Source organism: Pan troglodytes, chromosome 19 (assembly GCF_028858775.2).
Source record: "Pan troglodytes isolate AG18354 chromosome 19, NHGRI_mPanTro3-v2.0_pri, whole genome shotgun sequence".
Taxonomy (NCBI): Eukaryota; Metazoa; Chordata; class Mammalia; order Primates; family Hominidae; genus Pan; species Pan troglodytes.
Window position 1 is genome coordinate 88,826,967 of NC_072417.2, and position 18,693 is coordinate 88,845,659.

The 18,693-nt window shown below is 59.7% G+C and overlaps 1 protein-coding gene across 18 annotated transcripts; it reads right to left on the bottom strand.

The window, feature by feature from the left end:
• Positions 1–669: 669 nt before the first annotated feature.
• On the bottom strand, positions 670–18,360 carry UNC13D (unc-13 homolog D). 18 transcript variants are annotated; one of them, XM_063799294.1, is made up of 34 exons: positions 18,091–18,360; positions 17,556–17,706; positions 16,819–16,854; positions 16,494–16,601; positions 16,349–16,408; positions 16,192–16,258; positions 15,768–15,948; positions 14,300–14,344; positions 14,105–14,173; positions 13,850–13,919; positions 13,568–13,672; positions 13,361–13,453; positions 13,182–13,285; positions 10,113–10,230; positions 9,884–10,008; positions 9,651–9,741; positions 9,512–9,568; positions 9,324–9,421; positions 9,167–9,218; positions 8,960–9,090; positions 8,722–8,842; positions 8,235–8,378; positions 7,933–8,031; positions 7,640–7,846; positions 7,390–7,458; positions 6,283–6,362; positions 4,676–4,781; positions 4,531–4,602; positions 4,011–4,094; positions 3,795–3,915; positions 3,460–3,583; positions 2,214–2,410; positions 1,385–1,514; positions 670–890 (listed from the first exon to the last, which is right to left on the bottom strand). In XM_063799294.1, exons 2-33 carry the CDS (start codon positions 17,670–17,672, stop codon positions 1,393–1,395), a joined length of 3,273 nt encoding a protein of 1,090 aa, XP_063655364.1. In that variant the 5' UTR covers positions 17,673–17,706; positions 18,091–18,360; the 3' UTR covers positions 670–890; positions 1,385–1,392. The 18 variants fall into 18 exon arrangements, with proteins under 18 accessions (XP_063655364.1, XP_063655359.1, XP_063655358.1 ...); XM_063799289.1 differs by having other exon boundaries at positions 670–1,514; positions 9,884–10,005; positions 18,069–18,340; XM_063799288.1 differs by having other exon boundaries at positions 670–1,514; positions 18,069–18,339.
• Positions 18,361–18,693: the final 333 nt, after the last annotated feature.

The following is an 18,693-nucleotide window of genomic DNA, read 5'->3' on the forward strand; positions in this document are numbered from 1 at the left end:
CCCAGTGCCTTCCCATTGGGATGATTTGCTGGTAGGACCCAGAGGAAGTCCTGCCTTCTGCCTTCTTCACCCCACCCTGCCCCTGAGGGATGAGGGGCTGAGGCCTAAGAGGTATGTCCTCCCTCCCACCTCCTCAACTAGGCTGTGCGGTGGGGGTGAGAAAACACCCTGGTGGGATCCTCTTTGCATGGTCTCGGGCCTTGGATGTCATCTCAGCTAACCTCGACTCCTGTCCTCATTTTATGCAGACTCAGAGGTTCCGACATGGAACCAGGGTCACACAGCTAGGATGACGTGATGACCAGGCCTCAGGTTCTGACACCCCCCCAGGCAGGGGAGGGACCCAGCTCCTCTACGCCCTACTGTCTCAAGAGCAGCCCCTCAGCCTCAACCTGCACCCCTGGGAGGCCCCTGCTCACTGTGCTCCCCCGAGGAACGGGTCCCTGTCCTGGGTGTCACCACAGGAACTGGTATGCCTGGTAAAGCAATTTATTCAAAGCCCACAGCCAAAAATCACCCTAGCCCTGCCTCTGCCTCAGTTATTTCCACACCTACTCCCCTGCTTTGTAGCTACCCCAAGGTGGCGGTAGCTCAAAGTCCCCTGAGGGCTGGGGAGGAAGCTACCCGGCCTGGCTCGCATTCCGGGCCCCACTGTAGGCCAAAGGCATATTTTAAGAGGACAATGGATTTGTTTTTATTAATTTTTTTGCTAAGAAAGTTTCTAGGTGGCAGGTGCTGTCCGGGGAGGGGGCGTGCGCAGCAGACACAGCGGCCAAACTGTCCTTTCTGCTTCCGTCTGTCTGTGCCAGCCCCGCTGCCTGCCAGCTCTTGCTCCCTCAGAGCCAGAAGGTTCTTGGCTCCAGGCTTCCTGGCCTGGATGCTGGCAGCCCCTGGGGAGAGGACCCAGGCTCCCTCTAGTAATGGCCACCACCCTCCCCCTAGGGCAGCTGGAGCCTCATCTTTGGCAGGGTCCCCTCTCCCTTTCCCAGGAGACTCTGTGCCTGTAGCCCTGGTCCCAGTGAACCTGGCCCCCACCCCAGTGGCTGGAACAGGAAGGCCAGGAGGCAGATGGGCCAGGGCCAGGAGACAGATGGCCCAATCCCCTGCCCACCACAGCAGCTTTTCTGAGAGGCGGGCAGGGGCAGGGTTTGCTCCCCCTGGTGCTGGGATGTGGTAGAGACATTGCAGCCAGGGCTGGAGGCAGGGAGGCAGGAGTAGAGATGTCGCTGCTGAGCCCCCATCACCATGGGAGGCAGGGGAGGTCTGCACTCTGGGCACTCTGCATGCTGGGGCTCCCCAAGTGTTAGGCCAGGCTGGAGGGCCGCGATGTGGCGGGGAAGCCCCAGACCCTACAGGAAAGCCCTTGCAAGTCCCCACCGCAAACCTCTACGGCTACGGTGCCGGCCGCAAGGCATGCTGGGAGGCCTGCTTGGTCCGGTGCCGCCGCAGCCTCACAAAGACCTGGGCCTCTCGGTCACCCTTCCGGCCCTCCAGCAGCTGCAGGATTGGGTCCCCTGCGGAGAGAGGGGTTTGGGGGTCAGATGCCAGGGGAGAGGGCAGTGCCTGGTGGTGGCAGAGAAGAGTGTGTGGGGGGGGTACACAACACTGCTCCATCTCCCCAACAACCTGGAAGGAAAGAAGTGACAGATCCGTGCCAGCCCAGCCCAGGAGGTGGTCTGACAGACGCATCCGGTCGCGTAACAGACAGAGTGCTGCTGGGACACTGTCCTGACTGCAGCGAGGGGCTGAGATGTGCCTGAGGTTTGACTATTACCTTTTTATACGAGAACCTAAAGCTAGCAAGTTAACCTTTTCATGCCTCGGTTTACTCATCTGTAAAAGAGTGCTAATAATATCTGCTTCGTTGGCTGGAATGCATAAAGTGCTTAGCACTTGCTCATAATAAGTGCACAAGCATCAGACCGTCGCTGGTATCAAAAATGCTCTGCAGGGATGTGGCCCCGCCGAGTGAGATCCAGGCCCTTCTCCCCAGTTAAACTTCTTGGTGACTTCCCCATGCAAGGAGAGTCACGTTACACTTAGCTTAAAGTTCACTGGTCTCTTGATTAGACCGAGAGATGGGCCGTGGCTGTCCCACTGGCTCCCGTCTCCAGGGAAGCTGTTCTCCGACCCTGGCATCACCTCTCTGGGGCCCCTGCCTGAGCTTTACAGGCTCCCGTCCCCGCACCACCCTGCCCCGGGCTCAGGCCTACCGTTGGGTGCGGGGTACGTGAGGGGCAGGCGGGTCTGAGGCACCTCACCAGGCTCCTCAGAGCCACTCAGCCCGGGCACCTCACGCAGCGGCAGGAAAGCCTCGCCTTCCAGGTCGTCAGCCCCCAGCGTGTCGTAGTCCAGCACGGTGAGCAGGAGGCATGCCCCAGCCTTGCGGCACGGCTCAGCAGGCACCAGGCTGCGGGGAGAGTCAGGGCTCTGCTGCCAGCCCCAGCACAGCCACCCCAGCCTCGGCACATGGGTTCACCCACTTGGTGTTGGGAACCAGCCAGGGTTTGGACTGCAAAGCCAGCTCTCAGCCTGGCACCTCTCAGCCATGTGGTGCAATGCCTGCTCTGACCGTGGGCTGATGCTTTAAACCAGCGGTCCTGTGTTCCCTGTTCACCTGTGCTGAGGAACTAGGAGCAGGTTACTGAGAACCTCAGAGACAGGACCCTTCCCTGGAAGTCCCTAAGTTAAACACCTGGGAGTCCACCCCTTCCCCCAAGGGAAGCAAACTTTTTTTTCTGAGATGGAGTCTTGCTCTGTCACCCAGGCTGGAGTGCAGTGGCGCCATCTTGGCTCACTACAACCTCCGCCTCCCGGGTTCAAGTGGTTCTCCTGCCTCAGCCTCCCGAGTAGCTGGGATTGCAGGCGTGTCCCACCACACCCAGCTAATTTTTTGTTTTTAGTAGAGACGGGGTTTCACCATGTTAGCCAGGATGGTCTCGATCTCCTGACCTCGTGATCCGCCCGCCTTGGCCTCCCAAAGTGTTGGGATTACAGGCGTTAGCCACCGCGCCTGGCCCTCTTTCTTTTTTTTTTTTTTTTTTTTTTGAGATGGAGTCTCACTCTGTCACCCAGGCTGGAGTGCAGTGGCACCATCTCAGCAGCCTCTGCCTCCTGGGTTAAGCAATTCTCCTGCCTCAGCCTCCCAAGTAGCTGGGATTACAGGTGCCCACCATCATGCCTGGCTAATTTTGTATTTTTAGTAGAGACTGTTGGCCAGGCTGGTCTTGAACTCCTGACCTCAAGTGATCCACCTGCCTCGGCCTCCCAAAGTGCTGTGATGACAGGTGTGAGCCACCACATCCAGCTGCAAACTCTTGTCCCAGGTGCCCCATCCCTTGGGCCCAAATGTGGCCATCTCAGGGGAGCCCCTTGGCCCCAGCCAGGAGGAGCAGGCCTGAGGGAGCCCAGTGGGGGGAGATGAGGGGAGGGACTAGGAGAAGAACGGGACCCACTCACAATTCAAAGGTCTCATCAAACAATGGGTGAAGGTCCTTCTTGTGCTTCTGGGTCTCCCGGGCCGCCAGCTCAGGGAACTCATGCCTGGGCTCCAAGGTCAGCTGGACAAAGGGGTCGCTGGAGCCTGGTAAGTGGCCGGGGAGTGTGCGTCAGCTGAGGGTCTCTCAGGCACCCCACCCCAGCAGCTATGCTCTGCTCAGCGGCACTGACCCCTCCTGGTAACTGGAGGAAATGCACCCAGAGCTCCTGCAGGGTGAGCAAAGCCCCCAGGGTCGCTGAGACAGTAGGGCCAGGACGGGACCATGGAGAGTGGCCAAAGGGCAGCCTCCACTCACCATTGGAGTCCAGGGGCAGCAGGCTGGAGGCGCTGAGCAGCTCCACACGCAGCTTCTGCTCAGAGGCGCGGTAGGAGGCCTTGACTGTCACAGCCCCCAGCTCCTCAGAGGTGGTTTCTGCCTGGGGTGGGGAGCAGGGGCAGGGTTAGCAGGGTCACAGCGGGAGCGAGGTGCTGCAGGGCCTGCAGAGGGCACAGCTCGAGGGAGAGGCCTCACCTGCTGCTGGATTCGGCTGCAGAAGTACTTCCGGATGAGTTCCCGGCTGGAGGCCGCCTGCAGCTCCAGGTCCCTCTGCAGAGCCTGGGAACACATACAGCTAAGGATCCACCTGGACTGCACGCCCAACCACAGCCCAGGCCTGCCCTCCAGGAGCTCACCGTCAAGGGTAACATGTCCGTTTGAAATGGAAAGTATTGGGTCATGGGACAACGGGCTGGGGTCACCCTCAGGCCAGACAGACAGCAGGAGAGGCACAGACAGGGCTGGCTTCACAGGCATGCTTCCCCGACCCCACCCCGCATGTGGGCACACAGGGCCCCTGTGCTTAGGAGGACCCAGGCTTGGTTTCAGGTTCTGTCGTCACCGTTCTAAAATTTGTAATAACTTTTGAATAAGGGGCCCAGTTTTTCATTTTGTACTGGGCCCCATAAATTATGTAGCCGACCTTGGACATAGGTGAGTGCCAAAAGACAGGCTCCCCGGACCTCCTACGGGGAAGCTCACCCAAAGCCCCTACCTGGAAGGTGGCAGTGTGCAGGGCCTCGGGTGGCAGGCCACAGCCCTCAGCGTGGAAGCAGATCTCCAGGTTCTGGGGGAGATATCAGAGGTGACCCCAGGCACCCTCCCACCAGGGTTATCATTGCTGTGACCGGTTCTGTTACCTGCAGGGCAATCTTCAGCCTGTTGGAAGCCAGGGATGAGCTGCGCTGGGAGGCGGCCGCCTCCACCAGCACTGTGAGCGTGTGGGTCCAGAGCAGGGTCAGGAGGCTGGCGCGGGGGCCGGAGGGATGCGGACACAGCACGGCAGGGCGGTGGCGGAGGAGGAAGCAAAGATGCTCTTGAGAAAGGGGAGGCCTCAGTGACCCAGCCCCACCCCAGCTCCTCCCACCCCAGGTGAGGCTGGGGAGAGGGTGGGTACAGGACCAGCAAGGGGCAGGTGGGGTCAGTCCTATCCAACACACCTCTCAACCTCAGTGAAGAATCCTCCCCAGCAGACTAACGGAACCCACAAACAAGGCTGGAGACGGAGGAGGTCAGGCCCCCAGTGACAACCATGATTTAAGACAGAACCAGGCCGGGCGCGGTGGCTCATGCCTGTAATCCCAGCACTTTGGGAGGTCGAGGTGGGTGGATCAGGAGGTCAAGAGATTGAGACCATCCTGGCCAACATGGTGAAACCCCGTCTCTACTAAAAATACAAAAATTAGCCAGGCATTGTGGCGCGTGCCTGTAGTCCCAGCTACTTGGGAGGCTGAGGCAGGAGAATCGCTTGAACCCAGGAGGCGGAGGTTGCAGTAAGCCAAGATTGCACCACTGCATTCTGGCCTGGCAACAGAGCAAGACTCCATCTCAAAAAAACAATTAGCCAGACATAATGGCATGCACCTGTAGTCCCAGCTACTCAGCAGGCTGAGGCAGGGAATCACTTGAACCCGGAGGCGGAGGTTGCAGTGAGCTGAGATCGTGCCACTGCACTCCAGCCTGGGCGACAGAGCGAGACTCCGTCTCAAAAAAATAAAAAATATATATACATGGTTTAAGAAATAAAAACAGCCGGGCTCCAAGGGGCCCTGGCTTATACCTCTGGGGGTGGAACAGAACTCTAGGAGGGCTGCGGCCTCTTCAGGGCCCAGATTCCACAGGGAGGTGGGGTGCTGTCATCGTCATCGTCACTACCGCTAATAGTCACTGACCACTTCCTTTGTACCGACACCACGCTCAGCACCTCACATGACCCATTTAATCCTCAACAGAAGCCAGAACTACTCTCATCTGCACCAGGAACTTGCCCAAGGCTGCTAAGCAGTGATGAAGCCGGAGTCTGAACCCAGGTGGTCCAGAGCCCATGTGCTGGACTCCACCGCCTGTTGCCTGGCATGCTGGGTCCCTGCTATAAGACACCCTAGCTAGAAGTTCTCCCTGCACCGTGGGCAGGGACCACCTGTAACCTAATGGGGGCAGAGGAGCAGTCAGGGAGGCCCTGAAGACAGGCCTGGGACTAAAGGAGAAAGGACAGGTAGATTTTGGCTCAGCCTAAGGAAGAACTCAAAGCACTCAGAGCTAGGCAGCAGGAAATGGGGAGGCCTGAGAAGTGGCAAGCTCCCCGTCCCTGCAGCGAGCCTTAGCAGAGCCTGTTGCACCCCATAAGGGAGGTCACCAAAGGGATTCACCTCCACTCCTCAGAACGGATGCTGGGGCCCAGGAAGGAGGGGCCGTGGGAGGAGAAGGTGAGGTGGCGAGCGCGCCCAGGGCAGGGGCTGCTACAGACCTGCTGAAGTTCTCCTGCACCAAGTTGGTGTTCATGTAGCAAAGCTCCACCTCCAGGAACTTCATCAGGGGCAGAATGGCCTGGGGAGGGAGATGGGGAGCAGGTGTGGTTCCGGCCCATGTTGGCCCCACCCCCATCCCCTTCCCCTGACCTGGAGGGAGGAAACAGGGCTGGGAACCGTTCTGTGAGAGCAGTTTGTAGTGTCTGTAAGAGGCCGGCCTGCCCACCTCTCTGCCTTCCCCTCTCCGTTGCTCAGCCTGTCCCAGCCACACTGGCCTCCTCTACAGCCCTGGAACCTTCCAGGCATGGTCCTGCTTCAGGGTCTCTGCCCTTGCCGTTCCCTCTGCCCGGAATGCTCCTCCCCTAGAACTTCTCATGCCTCCTCCCCTTGCTTCCTGTAGGTCTTCACTCAGTTGTCACTGCCTTCCCTGGCCACCATCTAAAAATACAACCCTCTGACACTTCTCAGCCGCTTCTCTGTTTTAAATTTTCTCTGTAGACTTATCATTATCTAGCACACTGCATGTGTGTGCACGCGCATACACGCCTGTGCAGAGTTAATAGCTATAACTATCACTATAGTTATGGATACTCACTATGTAGCTCTTTTTTCACCTCCACTACTAGAAAGTGAGCTCCAGGAAAGCAGGTATTTTGTCATATTGTTCACTGACCTATCCCCAGTGCTTAAATCAATGCATAGGACAAAGTGGGGACCTAATAAATAGTTGGTGAATGAATGAATATCCTTCTACCCGCCAGTCGAAGGTGTGCATCATGATATGCCCCCACTTACAGGTCAGCTGGCTTGTGTGAACAGGACGGCAAAGCTAGGAGGCAGCTGAGAAGGATGTGCACCCTGGCCTGTTTGGCTGCAAAGTCTAAGCCCTCCCCAACTGCAGCCCCCTCATTGACTGTCAGTGCTGGGACAGCCGGTGGAGTGACCCAACCCGTTCCTATGAGCATCCCAGGAGGAAACTGAGGCCCAGGGAGAGAACATGCTTTGCCTGGTCTGGGGGACTTATCTTTGACACCAAGGCCTTCAATGACCCCAGATCTACAGAGCTGGCAGGGTGGTGAAGGCCAGCAGGCAGAAGGGCCACTTACATCCTCAGGCAGGACGGACTCCCTGACGCCCACCAGTTTCTGGATGTGCTTGGCGATGCCCACCTCCAACTGGAGACACAAAACGGAAGAAGGAGGGAGGTCAGGGCATGAGTTGGGGATGGGAGAGTTCCTTAGGGCCTGAGTTTAGACGCACGAAGGGGTCAGGGTTGGACCTTGGCCCAGGTGCTGCTGGAGCCAGGTAGGCTGAAGACGGGATGGGATGGGGTGACTGTGCGGTCGGACAAGGTACCTGCTCGGCCAGGGTGCGGACGCCAGTGCGGATCTCATGGCCCAGCCCGGCCAGCGCACTCTGCAGCTGGGCATGCAGCGTGTTCTGCAGCTGCCCCTGCTCCAGCACGGCCCCTACCCGCTGCTCCAGGGCCTCCCATGCCAGCTGGGCAGGCAACTTGCCGATCACCAGCCGCAGCTGCTCCATGTCATTCACCACCACACACAGCTGAGACAGAGATGCAGAGCTTCCTGAACTGTGCCCAGGCTGGTCCCCACACCCAGCTAGACTCCCAGCCCCAGCTCTGGCCTTACCATGTTGGCTGCCTGGCCTTGGTCCTTCTGGCCTGAAGAGAGCTCGCGGGCCCGGGCCTTTATAAGGCTGCAGTACACCAGGGCCAGGCGACAGGTGTCCTAGGGTGGGGTTGGACAGACGGAACTGATCCATGGGTGGGGCATCCAGGAAGGGCAGGTGGGAGGGCATGGGAATTTCAGCGACTTGGGGGATTTAGAATATAGGCCTTGGGAGGCTGCCTGGGTGAGAGCACGGGAGAAACGGTGGGTGGTAGTGTGGCTGTTCTAGAAAGAGGGGGAAGGACACGTGGAAGATGCCGCACCTCCACAAACTTGACGGTAATCATGAAGGCCTCCTCTGGGTCTGGCCAGTCCAGCTGCCGGGCAGTGTGGCTGATCTGGGCAAAGCAGGTGGATAGATCCACCGCTGATGTGCTGTGCTTGGTCAGTTCACCCAGGGGCACCAGCTGGGGGAAGAAAGGAGGACTCAGGATACTGCCAAATCCACCCCCTTCCCTCCTTCCTTCATTCATAGAGCAGCTACCATCACCAGGCACAGAGCTGGGCAGGGAGCTTCACAAGAGACAAGCACGGCTCCGCCCAGACCCCCAGGCTGCAGGATCTCAGGCAAAGTGAAGCCACAGCCCCAAGGATATCGAGGCAGCGTTTTGCACAAAACTGGACTCAAGTGCACCCAAAAGGGATGTTCAGAGCGGGTTACTGGCTTTTACTACGCTTTGGAGGTCCAGGCAGAACCCAAGCCTCACCCCCAAACCGGGGCCCCGCCCCCCGCCCTGGCCACGCCCCCACCTCATCCATCTGCACAGCGCGCTGCACCCGCGCCAGGGCCTCGTTGTACGTCTTCTGCAGCCAGGAGGGGATGGCCGGCTGGAACCAGCGGTGGAAATTATCCAGGGCCAGAACTCCATCCCTGGGGATTGCCGGGGCTCAGCGTCGGGAAGGCTGGGGCCACCATGGGCCCTGGGGCCTCGTCCACCCTCCCCTCCCCTGTGCCCCTGCAGCCGCCCACAATTGGCCTGCTGCCCACCTCTCTGAGGAGCTCATGCGCAGCTGGTAGAGCTCCTTGAGGCTGATGTAGAGCTGGAACAGACTCTCGCCCATCTCTGGGGACACTGCATCACCCACAGCCGTCGTGTGGTCCTGCACCCGCTTGGCCACCTGCAAAGGAAAGGTGTGAGGGCGGGGCCCACAGCTTTGTCGGAGGGCATGCCCTAGAGACGGTGGAGGGACTCACTAGCCACTGCAGCTCCCGGAAAGCCATGGAGAAGAGGTGGATCTTGAGGGTACTGGAGGAAAGGCAGCAGGTGTCACCCAGTGGCATACACCAGGGTCCCCATGGTTCCGGCTCTGAGGCAATGCCCCACTACCTCCCGACCTGGCTATCTGCTCACTTGTGGAAGATCTTGTCCCATGTGCGCTGGCACTGGTGCAGGTCGCCAATGACATCCTGTACCAGGCCCAGCAAGGCCTTGCCTGCCTCCGGGATGCCCTGCAGAGACAGAGGTGGGTTGGGCAGGGCTGCCAGAGGCAGGCACCACCCCCCGTGCCCCCCTGCCCTCCCCCTTGCCCAGCCCCTCACCTGCACCATGGGTTGATGGTGCTGCTGCTTCAGGTGGAACCATTCAGTGGTGCCAGTCTGTCGACAAAGAGGCAGTGAGCAGGGAGGGACTGCCAGGCCCAGGCGCTGGTCTCCCCCATCCCCAGCGCGAGTACCATACCTGCAGGGCCTCAGTCACCAGCTGGGGCAATGGGGCGGTGTTGGGGCACAGTTCTCCAAAGGCCTTCATCTTGCACATCTGTACCAGGACCCTGCAAGACGGAAAGAGCTGTGTCGAAAGTGCCTGCTGCCCCACACTGCACTCACTCCTCCGACAATTCTCCCACTCCTGCAGGCACCCCAGCTGCTCCCTCATCCCTGACCCCACCGAGGAAGAGGAAGGCAGCCACTGACCTGAGAAGAGACTGCAGCCGGGCTGGGGAGTCCGAGACAGAGAGGGGGAAGACAGAGCGGAACCTCCGGATGAGGGAGAGGCCGTAGGTCAGCAGGGAGCTGAATGAGGCGGCCAGCTCCTCCTGCTGAAGAGCCAGGAGATGCTTTAGGGGCCTAGACAGCTGCTGCTGCTCCCCTGCCTCTTCCCTGAGCCCTGCCTGCCCCGTGCCCCTTGCCACTGCATGCCTACCTGTTCTGCCTTGAGCCGACCCTGGATCCACTGGTACTCGATGCTGGTGATGGGGTGCAGGAGGCAGCTGCTGGGGAACTCCAGGCTCTGGTAGAGGCGGCTGTAGGCCAGCCACTGCCTGCAGGGGACAGGAAGCCCTCAGCTGGACAGGGAGGAGGAAATTGCCTTCCCCTGTTCACCCGGCCTCAGGTGGGGGGAATCACCTCCCTCCTCCAGGGCCCCTGGTGGAGAACCATCCACCAGTACAGGCTGAAAACTAGTGGCTCAACAGGACATGCAGGATTGTTTTTGTTTTGTTTTGTTTTTTTTGAGATGTAGTCTCACTCCGTCACCCAGGCTGAAGTGCAGTGGCGTGATCTCGGCTCACTGCAACCTGCGCCTCCTGGGTTCAAGCGATTCTCCAGCCTCAGCCTCCCAAGTAGCTGGGACTACAGGCATGTACCACCATGCCCAGCTAAATTTTTTATTTTTAGTAGAGATGGGGTTTCACCATGTTGGCCAGGCTGGTCTCGAACACCTGACCTCAAGTGATCCACCCGCCTCGGCCTCCCAAAGTGCTGGGATTACAGACATGAGTCACTGTGACCAGCCAGGATTTTTTTTCTTTGTTTCCATAGATGCTTTTCAAATTGCCCAGATTGAGATCTTTGTGATTTTAAAACTTCAGGATTTCTTGCTGTTTTTGAAAAATTGGATTAGCTGGGCACGGTGGCTCACACCTGTAATCCCAGGACTTTTGGAGGCCGAGGCGGGTGGATCACCTGAGGTCAGGAGTTTGAGACCAGCCTGGCCAACATGGTGAAACCCCATCTCTACCAAAAATACAAAATTTAGCCAGGTGTGATGGCAGGCACCTGTAGTCCCAGCTACTTGGGAGGCTGAGACAAGAGAATCACTTGAACCTGGGAGGCAGAAGTTGCAGTGAGCTGAGATTGTGCCATGGCACTCCAGCCTGGGTGACAAGAGGGAAACTCCAGCTCAAAAAAAAAAAAAAAAAAGAAAAGAAAAGAAAAATAGGATCTATGGACCTGAGCCTTCGTGCACATGTGGCAAGCATCAGCGAGAACTTCCTTTCAGATGGTTTGGGGGGATGTCACACAAACGAGGTCCAGTGGGAGGGCAGAGGATGGGGGAGAGGAGCAGCCTGGGGACAGGCCGAAGTCCCTATTGGACACTGCAGCCACCTGCATTACTGTGCTTGGGCCCTGCAGGCAAACCAGGCCCCTCCCCATCTGGTGCCTGCTCCAGTCTCCAGCCGCACCACCATTCCACCCTTGTCTCCGAATCACCCACCTGCCTGAGGTCCTAGCAGTATACAAGCTGACCCCAGCCCAGAAATGCACTCCCCTGGGCTCCCTCCGCTCCCACTCAGACTCCAAGTCACAGCCCAGGCCTGAGTCAGCATCCTGCTCCTGTTCCTCCCCTGGCCAGCACTTGGCTGTGTCCCATCTCTTTTTTTTTTTTTTTGAGACAGAGCCTCGCTGTGTCGCCCAGGCTGGAGTGCAGTGGTGCGATCTCAGCTCACTGCAACCTCCACCTCCCGGGTTCAAGTGATTCTCATGCCTCACCCTCCTGAGTAGCTGGGATTACAGACATGCGCCCCCATACCTGACTAATTTTTCTATATTTTGTAGAGACGGGATTTCACCATGTTGGCCAGGCTTGTCTCAAACTCCTGACTTCAAGTGATCTGCCTGTCTCAGCCTCCCAAAGTGCTGGGATTCCAGGCGCGAGCCACCGTGCCCGGCCGGCTGTGTCCCATCTCTGCCCTACTCACATGCACTGGAATGGCTGTGACCCCCTGTGCCCTCCCCGGCATTCCTAGGACTTGACGTGAGTGGCCCTCAACATAGATTTGTCCTTATCGGCGCGTAGTTTTGCTGAGTTGAAGGCTATGGCATTGGGAAGCGGGGCTGGGGTTAGGGACCGGGTCCAAATTCAAATGCCCAGGACTCAGGAGACGAAAGCAACTGAAGTGGGCCCAATGGCAGCCATGAGGGGCAGAGGCACACACATCGCTCTGCTCTGTCCACTCAAAAAAGCAGCAAAGGCTGGGCGTGGTGGCACGCGCCTATAATCCCAGCACTTTGGGAGGCCAAGGCGGGCGGATCACGAGGTCAGGAGATCGAGACCATCCTGGCTAACACGGTGAAACCCCCTCTCTACTAAAAATACAAAAAATTAGCCGGGCGCGGTGGCTGGCGCCTGTAGTCTCAGCTACTCGGGAGGCTGAGGCAGGAGAATGGCGTGAACCCAGGAGGCGGAGCCTGCAGTGAGCCAAGATGGTGCCACTGCACTCCGGCCTGGGCGAAAGAGCAAGACTCCGTCTCAAAAAAAAAAAAGCAGCAAAATGGCTCGGTGCAGTGGCTCATGCCTATAATCTCAGTACTTTGAGAGGCCAAGGCAGGTAGATCACCTGAGGTCGGGAGTTCGAGACCAGCTTGACCAACATGGAGAAACCCCGTCTCTACTAAAAATACAAAGTTAGCTGGGCGTGGTGGCGCATGCCTGTAATCCCAGCTACTCGGGAGGCTGAGGCAGGAGAATCACTTGAACCTGGAAGGCAGAGGTTGCATGCAGTGAGTCAAGATTGCACCATTCCACTCCAGCCTGGGCAACAAGGGTGAAACTCCGTTTCAAAAAAAAAAAAAAAAGCAGCAAAATGATGACCCTGCAGTTCCAGCACTTGTGTTTCATGAGAAGCTGGAGATCTGGATGGTATGTCAAATCTCCAGATAGCTTTTTCTAATATTTTTTGGAAATGAGGTCTCACTCTGTGATCCGGGCAGGAGTGTTGGTGTGATCATAGCTCACTGCAGCCTTGAAATCCTGGGCTCAAGTGATCCTCCTGCCTCAGCCTCCCAAAGTCCTGGGATTACAGGAGTGAGCCACCACATCAGCCGAATCTCTAGACTTTTTTAAATTGGCAACTGATTCAAAACTTAAAACACACATTTTGGGCCAAAGGGAACTCTGCTGAGAATTACACTTTGGGCTACCGGCTTGGAGGAGGGCAGGGGGCATGGGGGGCTGGTGGCTCAGGGGTTCTGCCCAGGGCTGTGTACTCACGCCATGGACTGGTGGAAGTCGGACAGGTCCTTCTGTGTGGCGTGCAGAAAGAGGACGGTGGCAGCCTGGGGACTCAGCGACCCGTCCCAGGAGGTGCTTCCCGCCTGAGGGGAGCAGGTGGAGGAGTGTCAGGACCTGAAGGGCAGCCCCGGCTGCGCCCAGCCCCAGGAGGGCAATACCTCGTGCTGGGTGACCTCGTGGGACACAAGCTGCTGCAGGAGGTGGAGGTGCACGGTGTAGCTGGGCTGCGAGCGGCTGGCCGAAGTGGCTCTCTGCAATGAGGCCTCTGTGAGCAGACAGGGCCTCACACTGGGTGCAGCCAGCCCCGCAACCCAGCAGACCACCGCAAGAGCTGGGCACGGCCACTGGCCCAGTACCCGACCTACCCGCTTATGGATGAGTTGGAACTGGAGGTGGCACTGGCCTCGGTCTGGGTAGGTCTCAGTGCGGGGTTCCAGGGGGTACCACTGGTCCTCTCGGCAGCGCAGGTCCTGACAGGCGGGGATGCCCAGCCCGTGAGCGTCAGAACCTCATAGAGTCGGGGCAGCGGAGGCGACAGGAGGTGGACCCCAGGCTCAGCTTTGTGAGGACACAGAGCCTCTCCCCAGAACCCCTCCCAACCCCCTCCCTCTGCCTCGCTCCTGGGCCCCTTTCCTCATCCTCCTCACCTGCAGCCTCAGAACCACGTTCCCCAGAAAGTCGTCCTGGCCTTTGTCCTTCCGGGCCTCTTTAAAGATCCTGCGTCAGGCAGGGTCCCATAAGGGGGACGCAGCAAGGGTCGGAAGGGATTAGGCTGGAATCCACCCCCGGCCGCAGCCACCTGGACCCCAAAGGAGCCTGCACCCCAGCATCCAGTGTGCATGTTGGGGGATGGAGGGCAAAAGGAGCCCCAACCCCTTCCCTGTGAGCCCTGCAACACGAACCTGCGAAGCCCATGCAGATCCGTGAGCTCCCCAAGCTTCTGTCGGACAGACTCCACAGTGTCCAGGTCCCTGGCAGGACAGAGGTTTGAGAAGGAAGCAGAGAGAGTGCCTACGACCCCTTCCAGGAGGGGGTTCCGCCTCTCTCACCCCAGATCCCTTCCCTTCCCATCCCTAGGGGCAGGCCAGGTCACTCACCACATGTCCAGATGAAAGCTCGCATTGGTGATGTCCTCAAACTCCCTGTATGGAGAAAAGGGCGTGGTTGAGGGTCCTGGAGGGTGGATGCCCCCAGACGAAGCCATAAGTGACCACAGCCCAGAGCCATGGAGTTGTAGCCTATCCCTGCCAAACTTCCCTCCTCCCAGCCGCATCCCTTTTTTTTTTTTTTTTTTTGAGATGGAGTCTAGTTCTGTCCCCCAGGCTGGAGGAGTGCAGTGGCAGGATCTAGCTCACTGCAACCTCCGCCTCCTGGGTTCAAGCAATTTTCCTGCCTCAGCCTTCCAAGTAGCTGGGATTACAGGTGCCCGACACCACACCTGGCTAATTTTTGTATTTTTAGTAGAGACGGGGTTTCACTGTGTTGGCCACACTGGTCTTGAGCTTCTGACCTCGTGATCCGCCCGCCTTGGCCTCCCAAAGTGCTGGGATTACAAGCGTGAGCCACCGCGCCCAGCCTTTTTTTTTTTTTTTTGAGACAGAGTCTCACTCTGTCACCCAGGCTGGAGTGCAGTGGCGTGATCTCGGCTCACTGCAACCTCCGCCTCCCGGGTTCAAGTGATTCTCCTGCCTCAGCCTCCTAAGTAGCTGGGATTACAGGCATGCACCACCACGCCCGGCTAATTTTTGTACTTTTAGGAGAGGTGGGCCTTCATTGTGTTGGCCAGGCTGGTCTCAAACTCCTGACCTCAGGTGATCCACCTGCCTCGGCCTCCCAAAAGTGCTGGGATTACAGGCATGAGTCCCTGCGCCTGGCCCCCACTAATTTTTTTTTTTTTTTTGAGACAGAGTGTCGCTCTGTCACCAGGCTGGAGTGCAGTGGTGCTATCTCGGCTCACTGCAACCTCCGCCTCCCAGGTTCAAGCGATTCCCCTGCCTCAGCCTTCCGAGTAGCTGGGACTACAGGCGCCTGCCACCACGCCCGGCTAATTTTTTGTATTTTAGTAGAGAGGGGGTTTCACCGTGTTAGCCAGGATGGTCTCAATCTCCTGACCTCATGATCTGCCCTCCTCAGCCTCCCAAAGTGCTGGGATTATAGGCGTGAGCCACCACGCCCGGCCTTTTTTGTATTTTTAGTAGAGATGGGGTTTTGCCATGTTGGCCAGGCTGGTCTCGGTCTCCTGGCCTCCCAAAGTGCTGGGATTACAGGTGGGAACCACTGCACCCATCCCTGCCTCCTTTCAGGTACAGCTTCAGGCACCCCCAGACTCACCCACAAGGGCCTGACCCTCCTTGCCCCATCAGCACGTGTGGCATTGATGTTGTTCTGTCCCATCTGACCTACTATCCACCTAACGTGCCTGGAGATGGGCTTCTCCTCTAGTCTTTGCCCAGGGCCAAACCCCCTCCCCTGAGCCAGGACCACCTACTCATCTCATTGTCTGGGGCAGACCCTGCTACCCAGGAAAGACCTGGATAGAGTGGGGGCCGGAGCACGGCCACGTACAGGATGAAGGTCTCGTCCCAGACGGGGTTGAGTGTCTGGGTGATGACCTGCGTGCGGTGGGTCTCCTCCTCGGGTATGGTGTGCCTCACCACAGCCTTCTGCCGCTGCCGGGACCCGGGACTGCCCCCCGGCACACCTACCCCCTGCTCAATGCCCAGCAGGCAGTAGGGGTCGCTGAACCCTGTGGAGGAGTGGGGAAGATGAGGCAGCCAGGGAGTCGGCTGGGTCCCTGGGAGAGGCCCTCGTCACCCCCGCCCGGGGCTGAGCCTCCTCCGGGGGAGAGGGAAGGGGACCAGCAGCATGGGGGGCCAGCGCTACAGGGCTTCTTGGAGGTGGGTGCTCCCGCCAAGAGTCCTGGGCCAGGCTGTGATGGGAGAGGAAGGAGCCAGGAAGAAGCCCCTTGGGGACCCCACCCCATGCTCACCACTGACATCTTTGCCCAGAATGCCCTTGGCCTGTTTCACTGTTGCCTTCAGACAAAATATTGGCTTCTGGAGGAACAGGAGGGATGGCCTGAGTCCCTGAGGGGGCTGGGCTTCCCAGGCCCCTCCTTGCCCAGGGGGACCCTGGCCCCAGGTTACCTCAAGCTCCCTGACCCGCTGCAGTGTCTGCTGGTGCTCCTTGGGCTCCACGTGGAAGGCCTGGTGGGGAAGCAGGCGGGTGGGTGGCTGGGGGCACCGGACAGGGCAGCTGCAGGAAGGGGGGTGGGGTGGGAGCCGGGCTCACCTCCTGCAGGTATCGCAGCAGCTCAGAGGCCTCCGTCACATGGTTGGGCTCAGGCTGACCCAGGCGGTGCAAGACAGTGTAGAGTGCGTCCTCGTAGAGCAGGGCCCGCTGAGACACACGGGGTCACCTTGGGGACCCCACCAGCCACCCCTGGCACCAACACCTCTCGCCATGGGCAGGACAAGGGCGGCTTGTGCAGCGGAGGGAGTTGGGACCCAGGAGTCCCCTCCCCACCGCAAGTTGCTTGCTGCCATCAGCGTTGGCCGGCAGGAGGACACACAGCCGCCCTCCCCACCTCTCTGCACCCCAGCACTCTGACTCTTACCTGCTCGGGGGAGAAGTGGTGGGATGGAGGCTGGATCTGCAGAGCAAGGTGGAAAGGCAGTGTCCCGGGAGGCCCAGAGCAGGCTCAGATGGACAGGAATGGCTCCTCTGAGGCCTGAACCAGGCCAAGGGTATGGGGGCCCCAGCACCCCGGCCTCCAGCCCCAGTGATGCCCCGCACCTGTTCCCCCAGCAGGCCTCCTGGAGGTCCGTCCCTGGGCCCGCCGTGGCTGAGGTCCATGGGCGCCCAGCAGCGCGAGCCCTCCACACCCGCACCCCACCTCCCTCCCTTCCCCAGAGGAAACAGCTCTGCTTATCAGTGGCAGCTGCTCCTCACCCAGCAGCGGAAGTGAGGCTCGGCAGCGGAGGTGAGGGGGGTGCCACGTCGGCCTGGGGGTCTGCTGCTCCCTAAACAGCTCACCCCACAGCAGGGACACCCCCACCTAATGGAGTCGGCTCCTCTGAAGCTGGAGGAGTAGGGGATGGGGTCAGGCCAACCGGGAGGGAGGGGTTCTGAGAGCCTCAGACCACAGGGCCTGAGGCCCACAGTGGCCCAGAGTCCATCTGGCAGCCCCTGCTCTGCTGGCCCAGGGGGCTCTCCCCAGGGTGGAGTAGGCAGGGGAGGGTCGCTGGTCCCCAGTCCCAGCCTTCGAGAGGTGGGGCCAGACAGCAGGGCACCCGTACCCGAGACCACAGTGCTCCCCAAGGCCAGCTCTCTCCCCAGTGAGGTCACTCCTACCTCCGGGGCCATTTGGGGCGGGGGATCCTGTAGATCTCTGACTCTGCGGCGCCTTATCTTGATGGCCTGGCGCAAGAAGGGAGGGCGCTGCTGCGGATGGGAGAGGAGTGTCGCCATGGTGGCCTTCTCTGCCCTTCCCTGTCCGCTGGTGCTGGGTGAAGACAGCGAAGCCACAGGATTATGCAAAGAGCCTGGGGCTGCCACCCTCTGTCAGGGGAAGTTTTAGGGAGGGTGGCTGGGAGGGACGGAAGGGTGAGGGTTTCACCGCTTCGGAGAGGCAGTCTCCCAGGCCCCCTGCACCTTCCCCAGCTGGGATCCCTACAGGACCCTCCTCTGGCTGGAGCAGAAGGTGGACCCCGTGGGCAGGCCTGGCCCCGCCCCACCCTCCTACAGAGGCCCTGGGAAGGGGACAACGCTCTCAGCAGGGGGCGGGGGGGCCCAGAACAGGCGGGCAGCATCCTGCCCCATCCATGTGCTGTGCCCAGGCTGGGCTGGACCCTGAGGGAAGCTGACCTGGGCCCGGGGGGGTTCTCACCCCACTTCCTCGAGTGCGTCCAGACGTGGGGTGGGGCGGGGCAGGGTGGGGTGGGGTGGCGCCCAGGGTGGGGGCTCCCAAGAGGCGTCTCCCTGGAGGACAGCCAGTTGCTCAGCCTGCCTGGCCCCACAGGTGACATTCCATGGAGATGACGGGGCCAAGCTGTGCTGGGCAGGGACAGCCCTGTGCCCCTGCCCCCACCTTGGCAGTCAGGACAGTGCTCCCTTCAGACGCCCTTGAAGGAGGCTTAGCCAAGTCCCAGAGAGCTCTGGGCCAGGCTGGCCAGGAGGAGGAGGCAGAGGGGCTGCTGCCCGATCTCTCCTGAGGACAGACTTGGCTCCCAGGGGACAGGAAAATGCGCCTCAGCATGGGGCTTTCCTAGAGCTCTGTGGCCTGCCCACCCTGTGCCCAGTGCTGGGCTGGGGGACTTGCGGGCGTGTGGGCCTGGCCACGGCCTTTGGCCATTTCCCACCCTCCTGTCCCTTCAAGTTCACAGCAGGGCACGTGACGTGGGTGGTGGCAAGCCGGCTTGGCTACCTCAGTGTCCCTGTCACAGGTCCTGACGTGCTCCAGGGCTGACTCGGCCTCCTCCCTCCAGCAACC